At 36.3% G+C, this 24185-nt stretch overlaps 1 protein-coding gene across 1 annotated transcript in view; it reads right to left on the bottom strand.

The window, feature by feature from the left end:
- LEKR1 (leucine, glutamate and lysine rich 1) overlaps window positions 1-24185 on the bottom strand; it is a 237110-nt gene that overhangs the window by 199246 nt on the left and 13679 nt on the right. Inside the window, exon 3 of the mRNA XM_047785385.1 lies at window positions 11128-11342. Within this exon, the coding sequence (XP_047641341.1) occupies window positions 11128-11342 (215 nt within the window). The remainder of the gene's footprint in view (window positions 1-11127; window positions 11343-24185) is intronic.

Raw genomic sequence — 24185 nt, 5'->3', positions numbered from 1 at the left:
ACACAATGGAATACTACTCAGCCATAAAAAAGAACAAAATAATGCCATCTGCAGCAACATGATGGAACTAGAGACTCTCATACTAAGTGAAATAAGTCAGAAAGAGAAAGATAAATACCATATTATTTCACTTATATCTGGACTCTAATACAGGGCACAAAGGAACCTTTCCATAGAAAAGAAAATCATGGACATGGAGAACAGACTTGTGGTTGCCAAGAGGGAGGGGAAAGGAGTAGGAGGGACTGGGAATTTAGGGTTAATGGATGCAAACTATAGTCTTTGGAATGGATAAGCAATGGGATTCTGCTGTATAGCACTGGGAACTATGTCTGGTCACTTGTGATGGAGCATGATAATGTGAAAAAAAAGAATGTATACATGTATGTGTGACTGGGTCACTGGTACTGTGCAGCAGAAAATTGACAGAACACTGTAAATCAGCTATAATAAAAAAATCTTTTATTAAAAAAAGACTATTAGCATTTGCCTTACATATTGAGGTGCTCCTATGTGGATGCATACGTATTTACAATTATTATATCTTCTTTGTGGATTCATCCTTTGATCATTTTCTATTGTTCTTCTTTGTCTCTTGTAACCATCTTTATTTTAAAGTCTATTTTGTCTGATATGAGTACTGTTACTCTAGCTTTCTTTTGATCCATTTGCATGTACTACCTTTTTCTATTCTCACATTTTCAGTCTGTATGTGCCCTTATATCTGAAGTGGGTCTCTTGTACACAGCAAGTCTTATTTTTGTGTCCATTCATTTAGCCCGTCTATGTCTTTTGGTTGGAGCATTTAGTCCACTTACATTTAAAGAAATTATTGATACATATGTTCTTACTGCCATTTTATTAATTGTTTGGATTTGTTTTTGTAAGTCTTTTTTCTTCTCTTCCTCTTTTGTTCTCTTCTCTTATGATTTGATAACTATCTTTAGTGTTGCATTTGGATTGCTTCTGTGTGTGTGTGTGTGTGTGTGTGTGTGTGTGTTGTAGATTTTTGGTTCTTAGATTGCAAGAATCAATACTGTCAAAATGATTATACTACACAAGGCAATCCACAGATACAATGCAATCCCTATCAAATTACCAATGGCATTTTTCAAAGAACTAGAACAAAAAGTTTTAAAATTTGTATCAAATTGCTCTTAAAATTTGTGGCACAATGGAGACAAATCCAAAAAGTACATGAAAAGATGCTCAATATCACTAATTATCAGAGAAATGCAAATCAAAACTACAATGAGGTATCACCTCACACTGGCCAGAATGGCCATCATCAAAATGTCTGCAAGCAATAAATGCTGGAGAGAATGTGGAGAAAAGGGAACCCCCCCCCCACATTGTTTATGGTAATGTAAATTGGTACAACCACTATGGAAAACAGTCTAGAGGTTCCTTAAAAATTCAACTGCCATATGATCCAGCAATCTCATTCCTGAGTATATTCTGGTTAAAACCATAATTTGAAAAGATATACGTACCCCAAATGTTCACTGCAGTACTATGTTCAATAGTCAAGACATGGAAGCAACCTAAACGTCCATCAACAGAGGAATGAATAAAGAAGACACGGTACATATATATTTACAATAGAATATTACTCAGACATAAAAAAGAATGCAATGATTCCTTTTGCAGCAACATGGATGGACCTAGAGATTATCATACTAAGTATGCCAGATAGAGAAAGACAAATATCATCTAAAACCACTTATGTGGAACCTAAAAAATGATACAAATGAACCTCTTTATAAATAGAAATAAACTCACAGACTTAGAAAACAAACTTATGGTTACCAAAGTGGAAAGGTGGGGGGAAGAATAAATTGGGAGTTTGGGATTAATACATATAAAATAGATAATCAACAAGGACCTAATGTATATCACAGGCAACTCTACTCAATATTCTATGATAACCTATATGGGGAAATAATCTAAAAAAGAATGGATATATGTATATGGATAACTGACTCACTCTGCTGTACAGCTGAAACTAACAAAACATTATAAATCAAGTATACTCCAATATAAAATAAAAATCTAATTAAATTAAGAAAAAAAAAGAATTCAAGTACCAAAATCCCTGAAGCTCAGGTAAAACAATTCACAGGAAAGCTATACTTAACTGTGGATCCTCAGGGTTGTCATATTTGGTTTCTTGGTTTTTGTCCAACAACTCTCTCCATTTCTTCCCCTATGCTACTAATTTTATTATGTCTTTTAAAAACACTTCATATCCTTTTTGTAAAGAAGGAGGTATAATAAATAAATAAAAGTAACAATTAAGTTCTACAGTTATGCTTTCTACATAATTTCTACTTCCCTCAGCAGAAAACACAGGGTGTGAACCTACTAATCAAAGTTGGGCTAGCCTTTTTAAAATCCCCAATTAAACTGAAATTAATTGTCATGATAGGGTTAAGATCAGGATGTTTCCTAGATTCAAGGATCTCTCTTGTGATATTGGGCAGTGTTTATATATCTAAGATAAGTGAGATTGTGATGATATCTACTGGGTTGGGGGGAAGGGGCAGGGAAGAACAGACTGTATGCTATTATCCTTAGTTAACAAACTCAGAAAGAGACAGAAAAGTGAGGGGAGTGAACAAGAAATTAATTTCTGTCAGGCACAGAGTAATGTGTATATATCATCCTTGTGGTTAAGTAGCTGTTTGACTCCTTTATAGATGAAGAATCAAAAGTACAAAAAGATCATAAGTCAAGGTCACAGGGCTAAGTATCAGCAGAGCCTCTATTGTTTCTATCAGATCATACACTGCTTCACTTCATTTATTCTCATAATTCCCACAAGGATTTAGTCCAATAAAAACTGTATTTTTATCTTATAATGATAACTAATATTAAGCAAGGTAAATTCAAAAGGGAAAGATAAATATAAGAAATATGACTGTCTGAGATGGATATTCTAGAATGCTGATTAAAACGCTTGGGGAAAAAAGGCCTTTGAAAAACACAAAGCAGAAAAAAAGTACCTTATTTTGGTAACCACGTTGCTATGGCAACAATATAATGATACACAGAAGAGCTTCCCAAGTTACACTGGTAATAAAAGATATACAAGAATACATAGGTCTATCAATGTTGTTGAGTAAATATCAATCTCCACAACCTTACCAGATCTAATGGAGGAAACCTATGTAAATATTATTTATACCAATAATAAAAACACCTGTCAACTTCTTGTATTTACTATTTCTAAGTGTCCACAGAGAAAAGAAATAGTGGAAAATAGTATACTCAATATATAAGAACTTTAGTCTGGAACACAATTTAGTGCTGGTTTAGGAAAAAAATGAAAAGAAAAGGATTAGCTGGTCTTAGAACCACACAATATGAATAAAACTTGTTTAGGTTTCTCATAGTTTAAGTAATATATAGCACAAATATCAATATAATAAATTCATATCTGTACATCTAGACTAAGAAAAACAGGATGTAAACACCTAGGTTTAAGTTATTTACTAACAACCCTATGTCTGTTGGAGCCATTTTTCAGTTGCCTGAAATAAAAAGAAGTATTTTTCCAAATGGTACTCAACCTTTTTTTTCCTGCCATCCCCAAGTTCATATGCCCAATCACACTCCCATCAGTAACAGCTTTCATTCCACTGCAGAGACTCCCACTCAGTCCCAAAAGGCAAATCAGAATCATGGGAGAGAGGGTTTGAAAAGGGCTCTAGATATCTGAAATGATTACCTAGGAAATATGCCCAAACTATTAGAGCTATAGTTCTACATCAGTTCTTTGTTCTAAAAAATCTTGATGATTCACAATTCTGTTGCCCATTTTTAACATGCATGCCTCTTACACTACGTCCACAAACAACAGAGAGTACTACACAAGTAGAAAAAGCTGAGCCTAAGTAAGACATGCTCAAAAGATAAGACTTTTTAAAAATTGTCCTTGATGTATTTCTTTTCTTGAGATACTGCTTTTTTTTCTCATAAGGAACTTAAAAAAGTATGCACGTATTATTTTCTGGAAGGAAATGTAATATCCAGAGAGGCGGGCCCTGTTGGTGTCTTCTTCCTTACAATAGAACCTATTCTTTTAGGAAGCAATGAACCAACTCCCTAAAGTCAGTTCCCCAGTCTCTCCTGTAGTTGTGGGAAAGTGTTTGATCTCCTAATACAGGCATTTCCCCTGACTGCTTTACTGTTCATATTTCTGCCTAGAAATGTACTTTTGGCAGTGCAGAAGCCATATTGAGATCATGAAGAGACTTGTATGAGGCTGAAGACCTAATCATGGAGAAAGACAGGAGGAGAGATGGAAAGGGGCCGGGTCCCTTGTGACATTGTTAGCTGCCTAGACATCTTCTTGATTGAAGAAACAAATAAACCCTTGTCCTTTAAGCCACTTGCTCCAGAATGCATTCCTAGCTGACATAACTGCCTAAGTGGGAGGTAGTTTTGGCAAGTGAAGATAATGACTAACAAAACCTGCCTTGTTTGCCCCATTATCCTCTACTCTGGCCAAGTACATCTATTTCCTCCAATTATCTTCATTTATAAACTCAGAGACACTCTGTTAATTTGATCCTAAACTGCAGACTCAATCTGGCTCTCTGAACCTTTGGTATGTACCTATGCCCTTTTGTTGGGCTGACTGGTCTAGACTTGACTTCTATAGCTCACCTGATTTCTGAGAATGACCAACTCCGATCAACAGAACTCTTAAGTCTGATTCCTCATAGACAGGCTTATCCTACCACTGCTTAAATTTCCATGCACCATCTCAATTTGACATAAGCAAAAGAGAAATTAAAAAGGAATAATTTAGCAGGCATGCAGAGACGGATGTGTGTGTGTATACACTGACTTTTGTAAGCTAGACATTTGTAAGAATTTAAGCCATTAAATGAGAGAAAAATATTATTTGTTACTCAAAGCAATATTTAATTTGACTGAAAAAAATCAACCCAATGTCACAAACAAGATGAAGTAGCCCTGCAACTCCCTGGTCCTACCTCTTACAACTAAACAACATTGATCATAACACAACACAAGCATAGGAAGACTCTGAAAGGTGGAAAGAAGAAGGCAAATTGCCTACTGACTTCAAGACCAGAGAAACACCAAGGGAGGGCGATCACTGAGTTTCCTTATTATCTCCTATATATCCAGACAAGGTGCTTTTTACAGAAGTCCCCAACCTAGAACCATCAACAGCCACCAAAAACAAAGAAACAAAAAAACTCCAAGAAAAGTCTGATCTACTTAGCTGATCAGGGCAAGCATGACTAAACAATAGAAAACAATCTTGGTAATATCCACCCTCTCTAGCTAAACAGCAACTATAAAACAGTACCTCCCAACTCACAGTTTCAGGGAGCACATAACTAAGTAGAGTATTTATCTTTCATACCACCACAGCCCTGCCCCATAGATGCAGGTGGTGTACTCCAATGCACCTGGCTGGTATAGTATCAGAGTAGCTAGCTGCAAGCTGATCTTCCATCACCTTCTGTAGAAACAAGATATGCTCCAACTCTCCCACCAGGGCAGCCAGCAAGGTCAATGGGGAGCTGAGCCTCCATTCCCACCCTGCACCAATGAATCTGAACAAAGTGGTACAAGTTATCATAGTAAGCATGCCACTCTCCTTACAGCTTGGTGTTGGTGAGGCCCAGTAAAGAACTAAACTTCCAAACCCAATTGGCAGCAAAAAGACCAAAGTGAAAAACAAAACTAGAGGCACTCCAATTCTGGCTCCCCACCCATATCCTGTGTTGTAGGGTCTCAATCAGAAGGCTCCAGCTCCACCCAGCATTAGTGAGGTAGAAAAAGGTGGTGTGAGACAGAATAGTCAACACTCTGCTTCTCTACCTCTGGTGCCAGTGCGACAAGCAGGGGGCTGAGCGTCTACTCCTAGCTGATATGAGCAAGGCAGAATCAAGTGATAGGAGGCAGGGCTGACTGGCACCAACTTCTCCCATTCTTTGGTGTCAGTGGGGCACAGAAAGAAGTTGAGCTTCTGGCTCCACCATGCTGCAAAAAAGAAGAATGAGTGAGCTCTTTGGGTACCCTGTCGCTGGTGATAGTGAGTTCAGTGGTGAACTGGTATTATATCCCCATGCAGAGACACAAGGACATGAAAGTTGGTGACCTACTTTTGCTAGAGAGGTGTGAATAGGGCCAATGGAGATATGCTAACTTCAGCTTCACCAATCTGATATGAGGCAGTGAGAGTCAAAACCCGACTTTTGCTAAAGAAGTGTCAGTGGACCCAGCAGGAAGCCGAACAAATATACCCACTTAGTTTTCATGCTTTACATCAGCAAAAAGAGTGCCTGCTAAAAACAAGATAAAATAGGATCCAGTCTCATAGTATAACCTCCAAAATAATCAGAGTTCTATGGAAAATCACTCATCATGCCAGAACTGGGAAAATCATAACATTAATGAGAAAAGATGATCAACAGACCCAACACTGAGATGAATCAGATGTTGGAATTATCTGACAAGGATTATAAAGGAGCGACCTTTAAAATTCTTATAAAGGTGGTAACAAATTCCCTTGGAACAAAAGAAAAATATAGAAAATCTCAACAAAGAAATAGAAAACTAAAAAACCAAAGAGAAATGATAGAACTGAAAAATACAGTAAGTAAAGAGAAAAAGAAAGAGAAAGAAAAATGTCACTTAATGGGATCAATAGCAGAGTATAATGACAGGATAGAATCAGTGAATTTTAGGATAAATCAAGAGAATTCATCCAATCCAAATAAAAAAGAAAATAGAAAGAAAAAATAATTAACAGAGTCTCAGCGACCTGTGTGACAATAACAAAAAAGCTAATAATCATATGATCAGAGTCTGAAAGGAAAGGAGAGGGAGGAAGTAGGATTAAATAATATTTGAAGAAATTATGGCTGAAAACTTATAACTATGGCAAGAGATATAAACATACAAAATCAACGAGCTGTAGGAAAGATCCTATTCTATCCAAATACCAAAAAACTCAAATAAATCCATGTTAACACACATCATAATTAAATCATATACTATGATAATTACATACATATATTGCAATAACTAGAGCAACCACTAAGAAACACATACAAAGCAATATACTTAAAGCACTAAAAATAAATCAAGATATAATCCTAAAAATGTTCAAGAAAACAATCTGAAGGTAAGAAAGAGAAACAGAAGAGAACCAGGGGAAACAAACTGAACAATAATAAAATGACATACATAAACACTAACATATTGACAATTACCTAAATGTAAATGTAATCTAAAAATACCAAGTGAAAATTATAAGACACTGATGAAAGAAATCACTTGGCACTTATTATTCAAAAATAAGTGGTTAAAACAATTTTTATAAGATACTATTTGATAGTACAGTAAAATCTTCACCTTTTAGGGGCATACCTGTGGCACATGGAAATCCCCAGGCTGGGGTTGCATCATAGCTACAGTTGCTGGCCTACACCATAGCCACAAAAATGCCATATTCTTAACCCACTGAGCGAGGCCAGGGATTGAACCTATGTCCTCAAGGATAACAGTGGGGTTCATTACCAGTGAGCTACAAAGGGAACTCCAAATGCTCAGCTTATTTCATCTTAAAGTGTTTAATATTTTTATCTCCTAATAATAAGAAGTATATAAGAGCTTATGTAAAGACCAATTATTTTTTATTGTATCTACCTTCTTTTTCATTAAATGTAAAAGGAAACATTAGATATTGATTCATTTAATCAAGAAATGCATTGTTGGAGTTTCTTTATCATATAGTGGGGGTTAAGGATCTGGTGTTAATCAGAAAAGAAAAAGAAATAAAAGGAATCCAAATTGGAAAGGAAGAAGTAAAACTATCACTGTTTGCAGATGACATGATACTATACCCAGAAAATCCTAAAGACGCTACCAGGAAACTGTTAGAGCTCATCAATGAATTTGGCAAAGTTGCAGGATACAAAATTAATACACAGAAATCAACAGCACTTCTATACACTAACAATGAAAGATAAAGAGAAATTAGGGAAGAAATCCCATTTACCATCACATCCAAAAGAATAAAATACTTAGGAATAAACCTACCTAAAGAGACAAAAGACCTGTACCCTGAAAACCATAACACACTGATGAAAGAAATCAAAGATGACACACATAGGTGGAAAGACATACCATGCTCTTGGACTGGAAGAGTCAATATTATCAAAATGACTATACTACCCAAGGCAATCTACAGATTCAATGCAATACCTATCAAATTACCAAGGACATTTTTCACAGAACTTGAACAAAATATTTTAAAGTTTGTTTGGAAGCACAAAAGACCCAGGATAACCAAAGACATCCTGAAAAAGAAAAATGGAGCTGGAGGAATCAGGCTCCCAGATTTCAGACTATACTACAAAGCAACAATCATCAAAACCATATAGCACAAAGACAGGAATATAGATCAGTGGAACAGGACAGAAAGCCCAGAATTAAACTCATGCACCTACAGCCAACTAATCTATGACAAAGGAGGCAAGAATATACAGTGGAGAAAAGGCAGCCTCTTCAATAGGTGGTGCTGGGAAAACTGGACAGCCACATGTAAAAGAATGAAATTAGAACACTTCCTAACACCATACACAAAAATAAACTCAAAATGGATTAAATACCTAGATATAAGGCGAGGTAGTATCAACCTCTTAGAGGAAAACATAGGCCAAACACTCTCTGACATCAATGACAGAACATCTTCTCAGATCCACCTCTTAGAGTAATGACAGTAAAAATAAAAATAAACAAATGGGACTTCATTAAACTTAAAAGTTTCTGCACAGCAAAGGAAACCCTAAACAAAATGAAAAGACAACCCACAGAATGGGAGAAAATCTTTGCAAGTGAATCCACTGACAAGGGATTAATCTCCAAAATATATAAACACCTCATACAGCCCAATACAAAACAAACAAACAAAGAAACAAACAAAACAAACATCAAAAAATGGGCAGAAGATCTAAACAGACAGTTATCCAAAGAAGACATACAGATGGCCAAAAAACACATGAAAAGATGTTCAACATCACTCATTATTAGAGAAATGCAAATCCAAACCACTAGGAGGTACCACCTTACACCAGCCAGAATGACCATCATTAAAAAGTCTACCAACAATAAGTGCTGGAGAGGGTGTGGAGAAAAGGGAACCCTATTAAACCATTGGTGGGATTGTAAATTGGTGCAACCACTGTGGAAAGCAGTATGGAGATTCCTCAGAAAACTGAAAATAGAACTACCATTTGATCCAGCAATCCCACTCCTGGGCATCTATCTAGAGAAAACCATGACTGGAAAAGACACATGTACTCCAATGTTCATTGCAGCACTATTTGCATTAGCCAAGACATGGAAACAACCTAAATGTCCCTCGACAGAGGAGTGGATCAAGACGAGGGGTACACATACACAATGGAATATTACTCAGCCATTAAAAGGAAAGAAATAATGGCATTTTTGGCAACATGGATGGACCTAGAAATTATCATGCTAAGTGAAGTCAGTCAGACAATGAGACACCAACATCAAATGCTATCACTTACATGTGGAATCTTAAAAAAGGACACAATGAACTTCTTTGCAGAACAGATACTGACTTACAGACTTTGAAAAACTTACAGTTTCCAAATGACACAGTTTGGGGGGTAAAGGGATGTGCTGTGAGTTTTAGGATGGAAATGCTATAAAATTGGGTTGTGATTATGATTGTACAACTATAAGTGTAATAAAATTCATTTTTTAAAAAAAAAGGCACAATGAAGGATCTAGAAAGATATATACTAAACCATTAAAATCAGTTTTATCTCCACTAAGAAGAAAGCAACCAAAAGGATAAAAAAAGGACTTTCCTGCCTTTTCTTTCAATACTTCTTTTATTTCCTATGTTTATGTATTATTTATTTAATACATTATTCGAAGAAAGTAAAGAGTGAATAAAATCAAACAAAAGAATCTCACAGATAAAACCCTTCATATGTAAAATTTTAAATTAAATATTTTAAATTTTTTACTTTTCCACTCAAATATTTTAAAATACTGTTCAGATTTGAAATTCAAGAAAATAAAACAAAATTTTCTTAGTAAAGGACTAAGAAATATCAGGCTCAGTTGACATGTAATGTAATTATTAAAATGTGTAATAAAATTTAACAGAAGTACTTAATTCTAAGAGATTAAAATGTTTATTTATTTATTATTTTTTTGTTTTTATGGCATATGGAAGCTCCCTGGCTAGGGGTCAAATCAGAGTTGTAGCTGCAGCCTAAGCCACAGCTTGTGGCAATAGTGGGTCCTTAACCTACTGAACCTAGCCAGTGATCAAACCTCATATCTTCATAGAGACAATGCAGGGTCCTTAACCCACTAAGCCACAACAGGAATTTAGCAATTCTAAGAGATTTGAGAAAGTTTCTACTTTACAAGGACGCAATGTTCATTATATTCATTAGTTCATGATTTACTAACATCAACTGTCAATATTTTAAATGGAGAAATATTCATTCAAAGGAAAAAGGAAAAGTCATGAAAAAGCAAAAAACCTGTAGAAGTGTTTGTATAAACCCAGTGAGGTGTCTTTAGACAGACTAAATTGCTGATTAGACTCAATAGCATTAGGAACCCAATCTTTAATTTTATTCCAGTTTCAGTGATTTAACATCATGTGCCAATTGTAATGTTTTTGTATCCTTTTCAAAACACAAATACCCTCTTCTATAAATCTAAATATTCAAGGCCATTTAAAAACAAATGTTAGATATCAAAAACTACCCAAATTCACCCGATTTTTGATAGGCAAATCTTCTTAATGATAAAATTAAGATAATCAACTGGGCAAAAGCAAAACCAACCCATCTCAACTGAATTAATAGGTGTTTAACTTTTCAGATAGAAATACATGTCTCAAAGGAATGCTCAAACTATATTTAAGAATTATATTTTGTAATCAGTAATAATTAATGAACAAATTCAAATTATTAAGGGGTTAATTATACTTGATATAGAGAAATTCTAGAAAAAGTCAAAGTCTACTTTATGTATTTGTCTTCCACACTAAATAAATGACAAAAAAGAATAACACATTCTAACCTTTCTGTTTTGGATTCATTGTCAGTTTTGTACTGTTCGAAATCTTGGCTAAGAGACTGTAGCTTTTCTTCAAGTCTCTTTTCACGTTCTACACTTCCTTGATAAAATTTCATCTCTTTTTCCATCACTTTCACTTTTTCTTCCATAGTCTTAAACTCATGAAGAATTAGATAGCTGACTCCACAGTACTTACAAACCTTTTCTTCAGGGGACATCTAGAAAATAGAACATACATTTACTGAATTATATTTAATTTAAAAAAAATAAAGTTCAACTGAGGATGTTATTACAAACAGCTTAGTCAAACTAAGTAAATGTATACTGTGCTATATGGAGTAATAATTGTAACATTGCATACATTTGGGTAAAATTTTAAAAACTGGCGTGATATTGACTCTAACACAAAACCCTACAATTAAAAAGGGTCTCTTGGAGTAATTATTTCTCCGTGGTATCTCTATGAAAGATTTACTCTTCAAATATTTTCCATAAAATAAAACTAAAAATGATGAAAACATCTTTCAAATTCCTAATTTAAGATTAGTTTTCCATGTAGTGAGAAGAAACCACTGGCCTTTCAGTACCAACAGCACTGTGATCCTAGAGATGCTTCTTAGCTTATTCAGATCTAATTTTCCTCATTTATGAAATTATGGCATTGAACCAAATGATCTCTAAGTTTCTGTTCTATTTTAACATTTTATGATTTTTACAGGATTTAATGTTCTGTCATAAAACCACAAATAGGAAAAACACTTTGAACCTAATTTCTCCTCCCTAAATCAGATAGTTCTTTTCCTCTCAAGGAGGTATAGTTTTACATATTTTACAGATAAGGAAATGGGACTATTGAAATTAAATAACCAGCTGATAGGTGGAGAGGTGGCATTAAACCTAAGTCTATTTAAAACCAGCAAGTATGCCTGTAACCATTTGTATCACATTTATCTACCATGTATATGTCAGCATTCTCTTACTTCTTTCAGATAAAATGCTCATATATCTTTGGCTAGATAGGAGGTGGAAAAAAAATGGAATTTTAGCAAAATCAAGAGAAAGGTGATTTTTTTTTTTTCTGTCTCAAGTATATAAATATTCCTCAAGTAGCCTCTACTAGTCTTTCTGTTCACAAAGATAAGAGACAGTTTCATTAAATACTTGCTTCAGGGCACTAAAATGAAAGTAACACTAGGATTATGTGAGGAATGCTTACCCTCAATACAACCTCACTTACCACTAGAAGGCAGTCCTGACGCCACCATATCTGCCTATCAATGCCATCCACCATATGTGCTTATCCATGCCATACTTGAATGAGTTGAAAAAAACTAATAATTTTCATACAGTAAAAATTTTCTCATTTAAACTTCAATAATAAAAATTTCAAATTAAAAACCATGATAGAATACTGTGGGATGCAGATTAATGACTATATCAACTAACTGCCACTGATATCAAATGTATAGATTTATAAAACAACAGGTTTGAAAGAAATCAGAAATACAACCTCTGGTTCAATCTCTAGATGGGTTCATTGAGACTATTCCAACCTAGATAAGTTGTTATCCAGACTCTATTTCAACATCCAGAATGCTAGGAAATTACTTTGTAAAATAACCAGTTCTATCTTCTGAGGACTTTGTCTATCAGGAAATTCTTTTTCAGCTGACTGCAAATTTGCCTTCCTGGCGCATCCATAGGTCCTAGACCACCTAGTAACCACGGAACAACCCACATGTTTTTCTAATATTTAAAGACAGCTATTAGGAACACTCTCTATCTTCTAATTCTCCAGGTCAACACATGCAATTCCTTCAGTTGTTTCCCATACGACATGGTTTTGAATTTCTTAGTCATTCTAGATAATTTTCCTTAAATATGTTCCAGGTTCTATATATGTTTCAAGGTATAGTGACCAGAACTGAATACTTTAGTTGCTCTCACTAAAGCAGAATAAGAGAGGACTCAAATTTCTCCCATTCTAATATCTCATTAATAATATTATCTAATGCAACCCGTAGATCACAGTAGTCTTTTGCATTTTTAGTAATTATATGTTGCTATTATATAACTGGCTTTTATGTTACATAAAACCTCTATTTAAAAACACACTGCAGGAGTTCCTGTTGTGGCATAGCGGAAACAAATCCAACTAGGAACCATGACGTTGCAGGTTCGATCCCTGGCCTCACTTGGAGGTTAAGGATCCAGCGTTGCCAAAAGCTGTGGTATGGGTTGCAGACTTGGCTCATATCTGGCATTGCTGTGGCTGTGGCGTGGGCTAGCAGCTGTAGCTCCAATTCGACCCCTCACCTGGGAATCTCCATATGCTGTGGGTGCAGCCCTAAAAAGCAAAAAATAAATAAACCATGCCTCATTACACTGAATATATCAATCTATTCCTTACGTCCTGTCTCCCTTTTTAGAGAATCCACTTTCTAATATTGGCTGCTCTGTTTGGTATATTACTAAAACCCCCTCCACTCTAGCAAGGCTAATTGGTGAATGGGGGTTGGACATCTGACCCAGAAGAACCAAGCCTTAAGCTGGGATGAGCCAGCTAGGCCTGTAAGTGCTAAAGATCAGGCATTTAGGACACCTTTAAGACAGCCATAATAAAGAAGGCTCACATGCAAGGTACAGAGTAAAGCACATTATTGGGATGAGAGAGAGAATGAACAGATAGAAACACAGAGAGAAGATGAGAAAAAGACATTGTGGATCCAGAGTAAGACAGAAAAAAATGGAATCAGTCACTGTCTTAGACCCAATGACCTTCCAATCCCTTACTTCAATCCCTGTTGAGACCTAGTTGCCCCTCTTGCCCTTTGGGATCCACTCCCAATCTTCCTCTACTATTCTCCTTTCCTCCAAAAGTTCCTATTCCATGAAACCAATAACCCTCATTCTATTATGTGAGCATTTGGCTTTTAATATACAAGGGCTGAACAAGAAATAAAATTGTAAATGTAAATAAAAATATATATACGTGTATTTTTTAGACTCAAACTTTTGTTAGTGGCTTTGTGTTCTTCCGTAAAATTCCGAGCTTTGTGTCTTCTGTAAAATTGAACCTTGAAAGTTGTTTCATCCATCTAATTTATTGATAAAAAATGTTGACTATGACAAAAGTCAAGGGTAGACCTCTACAACATCATATCTCCTTAGTAAATACTAATTCATTACTCAGCACATATCAAATACAACTTTTCAAGTGGTTATTAAGCTACTCAATTTATTTGTAAAACCAGCTTATATTTATTCATATTGTCTTCAGGAATATTATGACAAACTTTGTCAAATGCCTTTCTAAAGTCCATATATTCTATATCAACTACAGTCCTGGACCTAGTGACTTCATACAAAATGGCATGGCAAGGCCTATGTGCCAGTCCTCTTAAAGAACATAAAAGTGGCTCAAGGGTTATTGTTTTTTCTAATATACCCTCACAAATAACCTTTTTTTTTCTTTTTTTGGCCTTGCCCATAGCATGCAGAAGTTCCCGCGCAAGGGATAAAAAAACCTGAGTCACAGCAGTGACAAAGAGCCACAGCAGTGACAATGCTGAATACTTAATGGCTAGGACCCAAGGAACTCCAAAAATCACCTTTTAATAGTACACTCTAGAATCTTGTCTGAGATTGAAATAGAGTTCACTGGTAATTCATGGTCATTTTATGCATGGAATTCATAGGGATGGAGTAGGGACAGGTAGTTGTATAAGTCCCAATAAGGGACCATAGATAGAGAGGGAAACTTAGGGGACTTTGGGAGATCACTTTAAGTTAGCTGCTCAAGAGGACCATCAGAACAAGGCAGGCTTGCTTGACTACAGGAAACACTAGATATGCCTCAGGTCATTGGGTGGGGGATGGGGTGAGGCCTGCATTCAGATTCAGACCAAGGGCAGGAGTCTGAGGATTGCCCTTCTGCTGATTTGAACTCACTGTATGGGATACTAAGGATGAGCTATTGCTCTCAACAAGAGTCTGAAGGGGTGGTCTTTTCTGACCCCCACTCCCCTTGGATGATAAAACTGTGGCTCACAGGATCCCAGGGGACAGAGCCTCCTTGCCTGCCCACTTGCATCTCTCGCAAGCATCCTATCTTAATCTATTTCTTGCCTATCACTTTGTCTCTCACTGAGCTCCTTTTGTGCAGAGGCATAAAGGACCTGAACCTCAGTGAGTCCAGATACCAGGTGAGTAATTCTAATTTAAAACTGTGAGTTTTGGGAGTTCCCATTGTGGCACAGTGGAAATGAATCCAACTAGGAACTATGAGGTTGAGGGTTTGATCCCTGGCCTCACGCAGTGGGTTAAGATTCTGCAGGCATTGCCGTGAGCTGTGGTGTAGGTCTCAAATTCAGCTCAGATCTGGCACTACTATGGCTGTGGCGTAGGAGGGCAGCTGTAGCTCCCATTTGACCTCTAGCCTGGGAACCCCCATATGCTGCGGTGCAGGCCTAAAAAGACGAAAGACAAAAAAATTAAAATAAGAAAACTGTGAGTTCAAGTCCCAAACTGGGTTTAGATTGGGTTTGAGTCCCGGCATATGGGTTCAAGTCCCAATCTGGATTCTGGCTAGGTTCAGGCCATTAGTGCTGTCAGTTTCAGAATGGCATTTGTATGTTTTCCTCTTACTCTGTACATGTTCTCAAAGATCACCAAGAGTGGCTCTGTAATCCCACTGAAGGGAACTATCAGTCCTCAGGAATATAATTCATCCAGATCAAGAGATCTGAACTAATTAAGAGCATACGGGTATTCTTTTACAATCCCTTTCACCATCATGAGTTTTGGTTCCCTCTCATCAATTTGAAAATTATATTCTTATTCCAAGGTACTTTCATCCTTAGCCTGTTAATCACAGTTCTCTCCCAGCTCCTGGGAAAGTGCTGTATCCTTATTCTAAAAAAAAAAAAAAAAAAAAAAGATTGTGGCCTGAGGCACAAAACACAAAACTGTATAAATTTCACAGTTGTGAAAGCTATTAGAACGTAATTCCAACATAGGAATGATGGGAAAAGCTGAAATAAGTGAAATATACATTTTACAAAACAGGCCTTCTAGAAGTTCAGCAAAGAAAGCCAAAACATGATATTCATTATGATCTAGGAATTATCTAGAATGATCTATGTCTTAGATCATATTCATTATGATCTAAGACATATCATAAAATAATAGGTCCATAAGGGTAGTCTCTAGACTTCACTTAGAATTACCTGGGGAGTTCCTGCTATGGCTCAGTAGTAACAAACCCAATCAGTATCCATGAAAATGCAGGTTCGCTCCCTGGCCTCGTTCAGTGTGTTAAAGATCTGGTGTAGACAAGAGCTCAGGTATAGACTGCAGACTCACTCAGATCTGGCATTGCTGTGGCTGTGGCACTGGCAGGCAGCTGCAGTTCTGATTTGACCCCTAGCCTGGGAACTTCCATATGCTGCCAGTGCACTGTCCCCACCCCCCACCAAAAAAAAGGAAAACCTGAATTAGTGAGTGATCTATGTTAAACAATTATATTGAACAAAAGTTTTCAATGTTATTAAATAAAAGTAGTTCTCTGTAAGTAAAACTGCAAAAGAAAAAATGTAATAATGCTTTCAAAATCTTTGTATCTGTATGGGCTAATTATTTAAGACATTTTTGTGAAACTTAAGAAGATATGAAATACTATAATTATGTTCCCAAATGAAGTAAGTAAAACTTATCTTTTTTGGTGAAATATAATTTGTGCTTCATTCTTATAACTTGGTGTTATATCATCTTGTTTTGTAAGTAAAATAATGACATGCTGTCATTCTTGAGAAAAGGGCTATCATTAGCGGATGCTTTTGCTTTTTACAAGATGCACTTTGGAGGAGGCATCAAAAAATGCAGTATATTAAACAAATGCAGAGACATTTAAAAATAAATTATAAAATAAACTTCTAAAATGCAGTGTTGGTACTTTTAAAATTATAGTTATTTAATATAAAATGATGCAAAATTTTTAAAAGCTTAAATTAAGCTTCAGATCTTATTCAAACCTCTTGTCTGTGCTTTAAGAGGGAAACGCACTCAGTAACTTCCTGCTGCCCAACTGAGGCATTCTCTGGTCCAAAAATTGTTCTTCTTTCCTTTGCCCAGCCATCCCATGCATTTTGTGCTTATATAAGAAAGAAATAGAGAAGCTATTCCCCTGTGGTAAAAGTGACAACAGTATAAAATGTTAACCTTTCTAAGAAGAGTATACATTAAAAAAAGATGCCTTTGGAGTTCCCATTGTGGCTCAGCGGTAATGAACCTGACTAGTATCCCTGAGGATGCAGGTTCAATCCCTGGTTTCACTCAGTGGGTTGAGGAGCCAATGTTTCTGTGAGCTGTGGTGTAGGCTGCAGATGAGCTTGGATCCCACAGTGCTGTGGCTGTGGTGTGGGCCAGCAGCTGCTCCCTGGCCTGGGTACTTCCTTGTGTCATGTCTGTAGCCCTAAAAAGACCAAAAAAAAAAAATGCCTTTACTCAAAACAATCAAGTGTCTAGTTAGTAAACTTCATTCAGATTCCAAGAGGCCTTTTGAGGCATATAGCACAATGAAACTTTTGAGTCATTAGTCACACAGACAACCTGACTGTTTCATAAGGCCATCACAACCCTTCCTTATCAATGTCACCTGGCTGCACCACCAAATCATAAAGTAATTTGGGGAGTTCCCATTGTGACACAGTGGGTTTAAGAATACAACTTAAATGGCTTGGGGTGCTGCAGAAGTGTGGGTTTGATCCTCGGCCTAGCTCAGAGAGTTAAATGATCTGGCATTGCAGCAGCTGCAGTATGGATCACAGCTGTGACTTGGATTCAGTCCCTGGCCCAGGAACTTCTACATGCCATGGATGTGACCATTAAAAAATTAAGTAAATAAATAAACAAAAAGCAATTGGTAAAGACTACCTACCCTAAACCCCTATAGGTACATTTCCAACAAGATGTTTTTTAAGTTTATGGACAGGATTTTTTTCAAATTTATACGAAAAGGCATATAAAACTGAAAGCCTTCTCACTCAAATCTGGAACAAGACAGGGATGCCCACTCTCACCACTGCTCTTCAACATAGTTTTGGAAGTCCTAGCCACAGCAATTAGACAAACAAAAGAAATAAAAGGCATCCATATAGGAAGAGAAGAGATCAAACTGTCACTGTATGCAGATGACATGATACTATACATAGAAAACCCTAAGGACTCAACCCCAAAACTACTTGAACTGATTCATAAATTCAGCAAAGTAGCAGGATATAAGATGAACATTCAGAAGTCAGTTGCATTTCTGTATACCAGCAATGAAATATTAGAAAAGGAATACAAAAATACGATACCTTTTAAAATTGCACCTCACAAAATCAAATACCTCGGAATACACCTGACCAAGGAGGTAAAGGACCTATATGCCAAGAACTATAAAACTTTAATCAAAGAAATCAAAGATGATATAAAGAAATGGAAAGATATTCCATGTTCCTGGATTGGGAAAATCAATATTGTAAAAATGGCCATACTACCCAAAGCAATCTACAGATTCAATGCAATCCCTATCAAATGACCCATGACATTTTTCACAGAACTAGAACAAACAATCCAAACATTTATATGGAACCACAAAAGACCCAGAATCGCCAAAGCAATCCTGAGAAACAAAAACCAAGCAGGAGGCATCACTCTCCCAGACTTCAAGAAATACTACAAAGCCACAGTCATCAAAACACTGTGGTACTGGTATCAAAACAGACAGACAGACCAATGGAACAGAATACAGAATCCGGAAATAAACCCTGACACCTATGGTCAATTCATCTTTGACAAGGGAGGCAAGAACATCAAATGGGAAAAAGAAAGCCTATTCAGCAAGCATTGCTGGGAAACCTGGACAGCTGCATGCAAAGCAATGAAACTAGAACACACCCTCACACCATGCACCAAAATAAACTCAAAATGGCTGAAAGACTTAAATATACGACAGGACACCATCCAACTCCTAGGAGAAAACATAGGCAAAACACTCTCTGACATCAACATCATGAATATTTTCTCAGGTCCGTCTCCCAAAGCAATAGAAATTAGAGCAAAAATAAACCCATGGGACCTCATCAAACTGAAAAGCTTTTGCACAGCAAAGGAAACCCAAAAGAAAACAAAAGACAACTTTCACAATGGGAGAAAACAGTTTCAAATGATGCAACTGACAAGGGCTTAATCTCTAGAATATATATACAACTTATACAACCCAGCAGCAAAAAAGCCAATCAATCAATGGAAAAATGGGCAAAAGACCTGAATAGACTGTTCTCCAAAGAAGATATACAGATGGCCAACAAACACATGAAAAAATGCTCAACATCGCTGGTTATAAGAGAAATGCAAATCAAAACTACCATGAGATATCACCTCACACCAGTCAGAATGGCCATCATTAATAAATCCACAAATAACAAGGGCTGGAGGGGCTGTGGAGAAAAGGGAACCCTCCTGCACTGCTGGTGGGAATGTCAACTGGTATAGCCACTATGGAGAACAGTTTGGAGATACCTTAGAAATCTATACATAGAACTTCCATATGACCCTGCAATCCCACTCTTGGGCATCGATCTGGACAAAACTCTACTTAAAAGAGACACGTGCACCCGCATGTTCATTGCAGCACTATTCACAATAGCCAAGACATGGAAACAACCCAAATGTCCATCGACAGAGGATTGGATTCAGAAGAGGTGGTATATGTACACAATGGAATACTACTCAGCCATCAAAAAGAATGACATCATGCCATTTGCAGCAACATGGATGGAGCTAGAGACTCTCATACTGAGTGAAATGAGCCAGAAAGACAAAGACAAATACCATATGATATCACTTATAACTGGAATCTAATATCCAGCACAAAGGAACATCTCCTCAGAAAAGAAAATCATGGACGTGGAGAAGAGACTTGTGGCTGCCTGATGGGAGGGGGAGGGAGTGGGAGGGATCGGGAGCTTGGGCTTATCAGACACAACTTAGAATAGATATACAAGGAGATCCTGCTGAATAGCATTGAGAACTTTGTCTAGATACTCATGTTGCAACAGAAGAAAGGGTGGGGGAAAAATGTAATTGTAATGTATATATGTAAGGATAACCTGACCCCCTTGCTGTACAGTGGGAAAATAAAAACAAACAAACAAACAAACAAACAAAAAAAGGCAAAGAAACTAGAAGGACCAAAATAGGGTTAAAAAAATAAACAGAAGCATTTTACTTGATTTTTCAAGACATAATGTATTGCTATGTCTAGCAACCAACACCATGAGGCATCAGCTGAAAGAAAGATGCATAGATCAATAGAACAAAATAAAGAACCTAGAAATAGATCTACGTAAATATTCCAAACTAATTTTGGTCAAGGTGTAAAAGCAATTTAGTGAAGGTAAAATTGCCTTTTCAAAAAACAGTCCTAGAAGAATAACTGGATATCCACAGGTTACAAAAACAAACAAACAACATCAACACAAATCTCACATCCTATACAAAATTAACTACAATGTAAAACATAAAAATATAGTCTTAAAAGAAAAATTCTTAGAGTAAATCTTCAAGATCTAAATTAAGCAAAGAGTTATTAAACTTGATTGCAAAAACATGATCCATAAAAAGAAAAATTGATAGCCTGGATTTCATCAAAATTTAAAACTTTTGCTCTATAAAAGACTCTGCAAAGAGGATGAAATGAGAAGCTACAAAGGACTAATATCTAGATTATATAAAGAACACTCAAAACTCAACAGTTAAAAAAATCCAATTAGAAAATGGTCAAAAGAAGAGTTCCCATCATGGGAGTGGTTAACAAATCTGAGTAGCATCAATGAGGACGCAGGTTCAATCCCTGGCCTTTTTCAGTGGGTTAAGAATCTGGTGTTGTCAGGAGCCGGACAACACCAGATGTCATGTAGGTCACAGACATGGCTCGGATCCTGCTTGCTGTGACTGTGGTGTAGGCTAGCAGCTACAGCTCTAATTCAACCCCTAACTTGGGAACCTCCATATGCCATGGGTGCAGCTCTAAAAAGAAAAAAAAAAATGGTCAAATGACATGAAGAGACATTTCACCTAAGAGGACATACAGATACCAAATAAGCACATGAAAGATAAGCCATTAGGAAAATGACAATTAAAACCACAATGAAATATCACTGAACACTTATCAGAAAGGCTAAAATGACAGTGGCACAATATATTAAAATGAAAAAGGCAAAAACCTACAGCCAAGAATACTCTACCCAGCAAGACTCTCATTCAGATTTGATACACAGATCAAAAGTTTTAGATGTGTAAGAGCTAAGAGTTCAGCACCACCAAACCAGCTTTATAAGAAATGTTACAAGAACTTCTCTAAGTGAAAAAGGCCCACGACTGGAAACATGAAAATTACAAAATGAAAAAATTCATTGGTAAAGGCAAACATATAGTAAACATAAGAAATAATCCAGGCACAAAAATACTAAGAATGTTAAAAGATGAAAGTAGTAAAATGATCTATATCCACAATATGCAGTTAAGTGATACACAAAATAATTAGATGTAAAATACAATGTCAAAAACAGTAATCTTGAGGGGAGCTCACGTTGAGGCTCAGTGGTTAATGAATCCGACTAGGAACCATAAGGTTGCAGGTTCAAACCCTGGCCTCACTCAGTGGGATAAGGATCCGGCATTGCTGTGAGCTGTGGTGTGGGTCACAGATGTGGCTAGGTCCCCATGAGGCTGTGGCTGTGGCATAGGCCGGTGGCTACAGCTCCAATTAGACCCCTAGCCTGGGAACCTCCATATGCCGTGGGTGCGGCCCTAGAATAGACAAAACAAAACAGTAATTGTGAGGGGAAGAGAGCACAAATGCAAGGTTGTTAAAATGCATCTGAAATTAAGAGAGCAACAACTGAAACAAGCACATATATATTGCTACATATAAATCTCATGGTAACCACAAACCAAAAAATCTATAATAGATACACACACAAACACAAAAAAGGAATCCAAACACAGCACTAAAAGAGTCACCAAATCACAAAAGAAAAAAAAACAAGAGAAGAAAGGAACAATTGGGTTTTGATGATGGTTGTACAACCACAAACATAATAAAATTCATTGAAATTTTTTTTAAAAAAAGAAGAAAAAAGAAGGAACAAATAAGCCCTAAAAAAAGAACCCCAAAACAAAACAACAAAATGATATTATGAACATTCATATCAATAATTACTTTATATGCAAATGAATTAAATGCTCCAATCCAAAGACAACGAGTGGCTGAACAGAAACAAAAACAAGATCTACATTTATGCTGCCTATAAGAAACTCATTTTAGATCTAAAGACACACACAGACCAGGAGTTCCTGTTGTGGCTCAGTGGGTTAAGAACCTGACTAGCATGCAGGAGGACATGGCTTCAATCCCTGGCCTCAATCAGTGGGTTAAAGGACCCAGCATTGCCACAAGCTGCAGCATAGTCATAGATGCAGTTGGGATCTGGTGTTGCTGTGCCTGTGGCATAGGTCAGTGGCTATGATTCTGATTTGACCTTAGCCTGGGAACCTCCATATGCCAAGGGTGTGGCCCTAAAAAGACAAAAAATAAAAATAAAGACACACACCAACACACACCAAAAAGTGGCAGGGTGGGTAGAAAAAAGTATTCTATGCAAACAAAAATCAAAAGAAAGCCAGCATAGCAATATTTATATCAGACAAAATATACTTTAAAATAAAGACCATAAAGAGACATAGAAAGATTACATAATGATCAAGGGTTCAATCCAGGAAGATATAAAAATAGTAAATAAATAAGCACCTGACATAGACACATATAAATACATAAAGCAAATACCAACAGACATAAAGGAAGACACTGATAGTAATACAATAATAATAGGGGACTTTAACACCCCAGTAACATCAATGGACAGATCATCCAGATGGAAAATTAATAAGGAAACATTGACCATATGAACTTAATAGACATATACCTATATCTATATCTATATCTATATCTATACATTCCATCCAAAAGCAGCAGAATACATATTCTTTTCAAGTGCACATGGAACATTCTCCAGGATAGTTCACATGCTAAGCCACAAAACAAGCCTTTGTAAATTTAACAAAATTCAAATAATATAAAGCATCTTTTCTGACCATAATGCTATGAGACTGAAAATCAACTATAAGAAAAAAGCTGTAAAGAGCACAGACAGGTGGAGGCTAAACAATATGCTACTAAACAGCCAATGGATCACTGAAGAAATCAAAGAGGAAATCAACAAATACCTGAAGAAAAATGAAAATGAAAACAGAACAATCCAAAATCCTACAGGTGGAGCAAAACTAGTGTTAAAAGGGAAGTTTATAGCAATACAAATTTACCTCAGGAAACAAGAAAAATCTCAAATAAGCAACCTAAGCTTACACTTAAAGGAACTAGAAAAAGAAGAACAAACAAAACTTCAAAGTTAGTGGAAGGAAAGAAATCATAAAGATATGAGCAGAAATAAATGGAATAGAGACTTAAAAATAAAAAAAGATCAATAAAACTAGGAGCTGGTTCTTTGAAAAGATCAACAAAATTGATAAGCTTTTAGCCAGACTCACCAAGGAAAAAAGAGAGATGAATCAAATCAATAAAATAAGAAATGAAAAAGAAGTTACAACTAACACCACAGAAATACAAAGGATCATAAGAACTATAGGCCAATAAAAGTGGAAAACATAGAAAAAATGGACAAATTCCTAGAAATGTACAATATCCTAAGACCAAAACAGGATGAAATAGAAAATATGAACAGACTGACTACCAGTAATGAAACTGAATCAAAATTCCCAATAAACAAAAGTCCTTGACCAGATAGCATCACAGATAAATTTTACTGAACATTTAGAAAAGAGTTAACACTTAACCTTCTCAAACTATTATAAAAAATTGCAAAGGAAGGAATGCTTCCAAATTTACTATGAGGCCAGCATCACCCTGACACCAAAACCAAAGATCTCATACACAA

The sequence above is a fragment of the Phacochoerus africanus genome, chromosome 1 (genome assembly GCF_016906955.1).
Source record: "Phacochoerus africanus isolate WHEZ1 chromosome 1, ROS_Pafr_v1, whole genome shotgun sequence".
NCBI classification, from domain to species: Eukaryota; Metazoa; Chordata; class Mammalia; order Artiodactyla; family Suidae; genus Phacochoerus; species Phacochoerus africanus.
The sequence above is the reverse complement of the archived record's forward strand: the minus strand, read 5'-3'. Positions and strand labels throughout refer to the sequence as shown.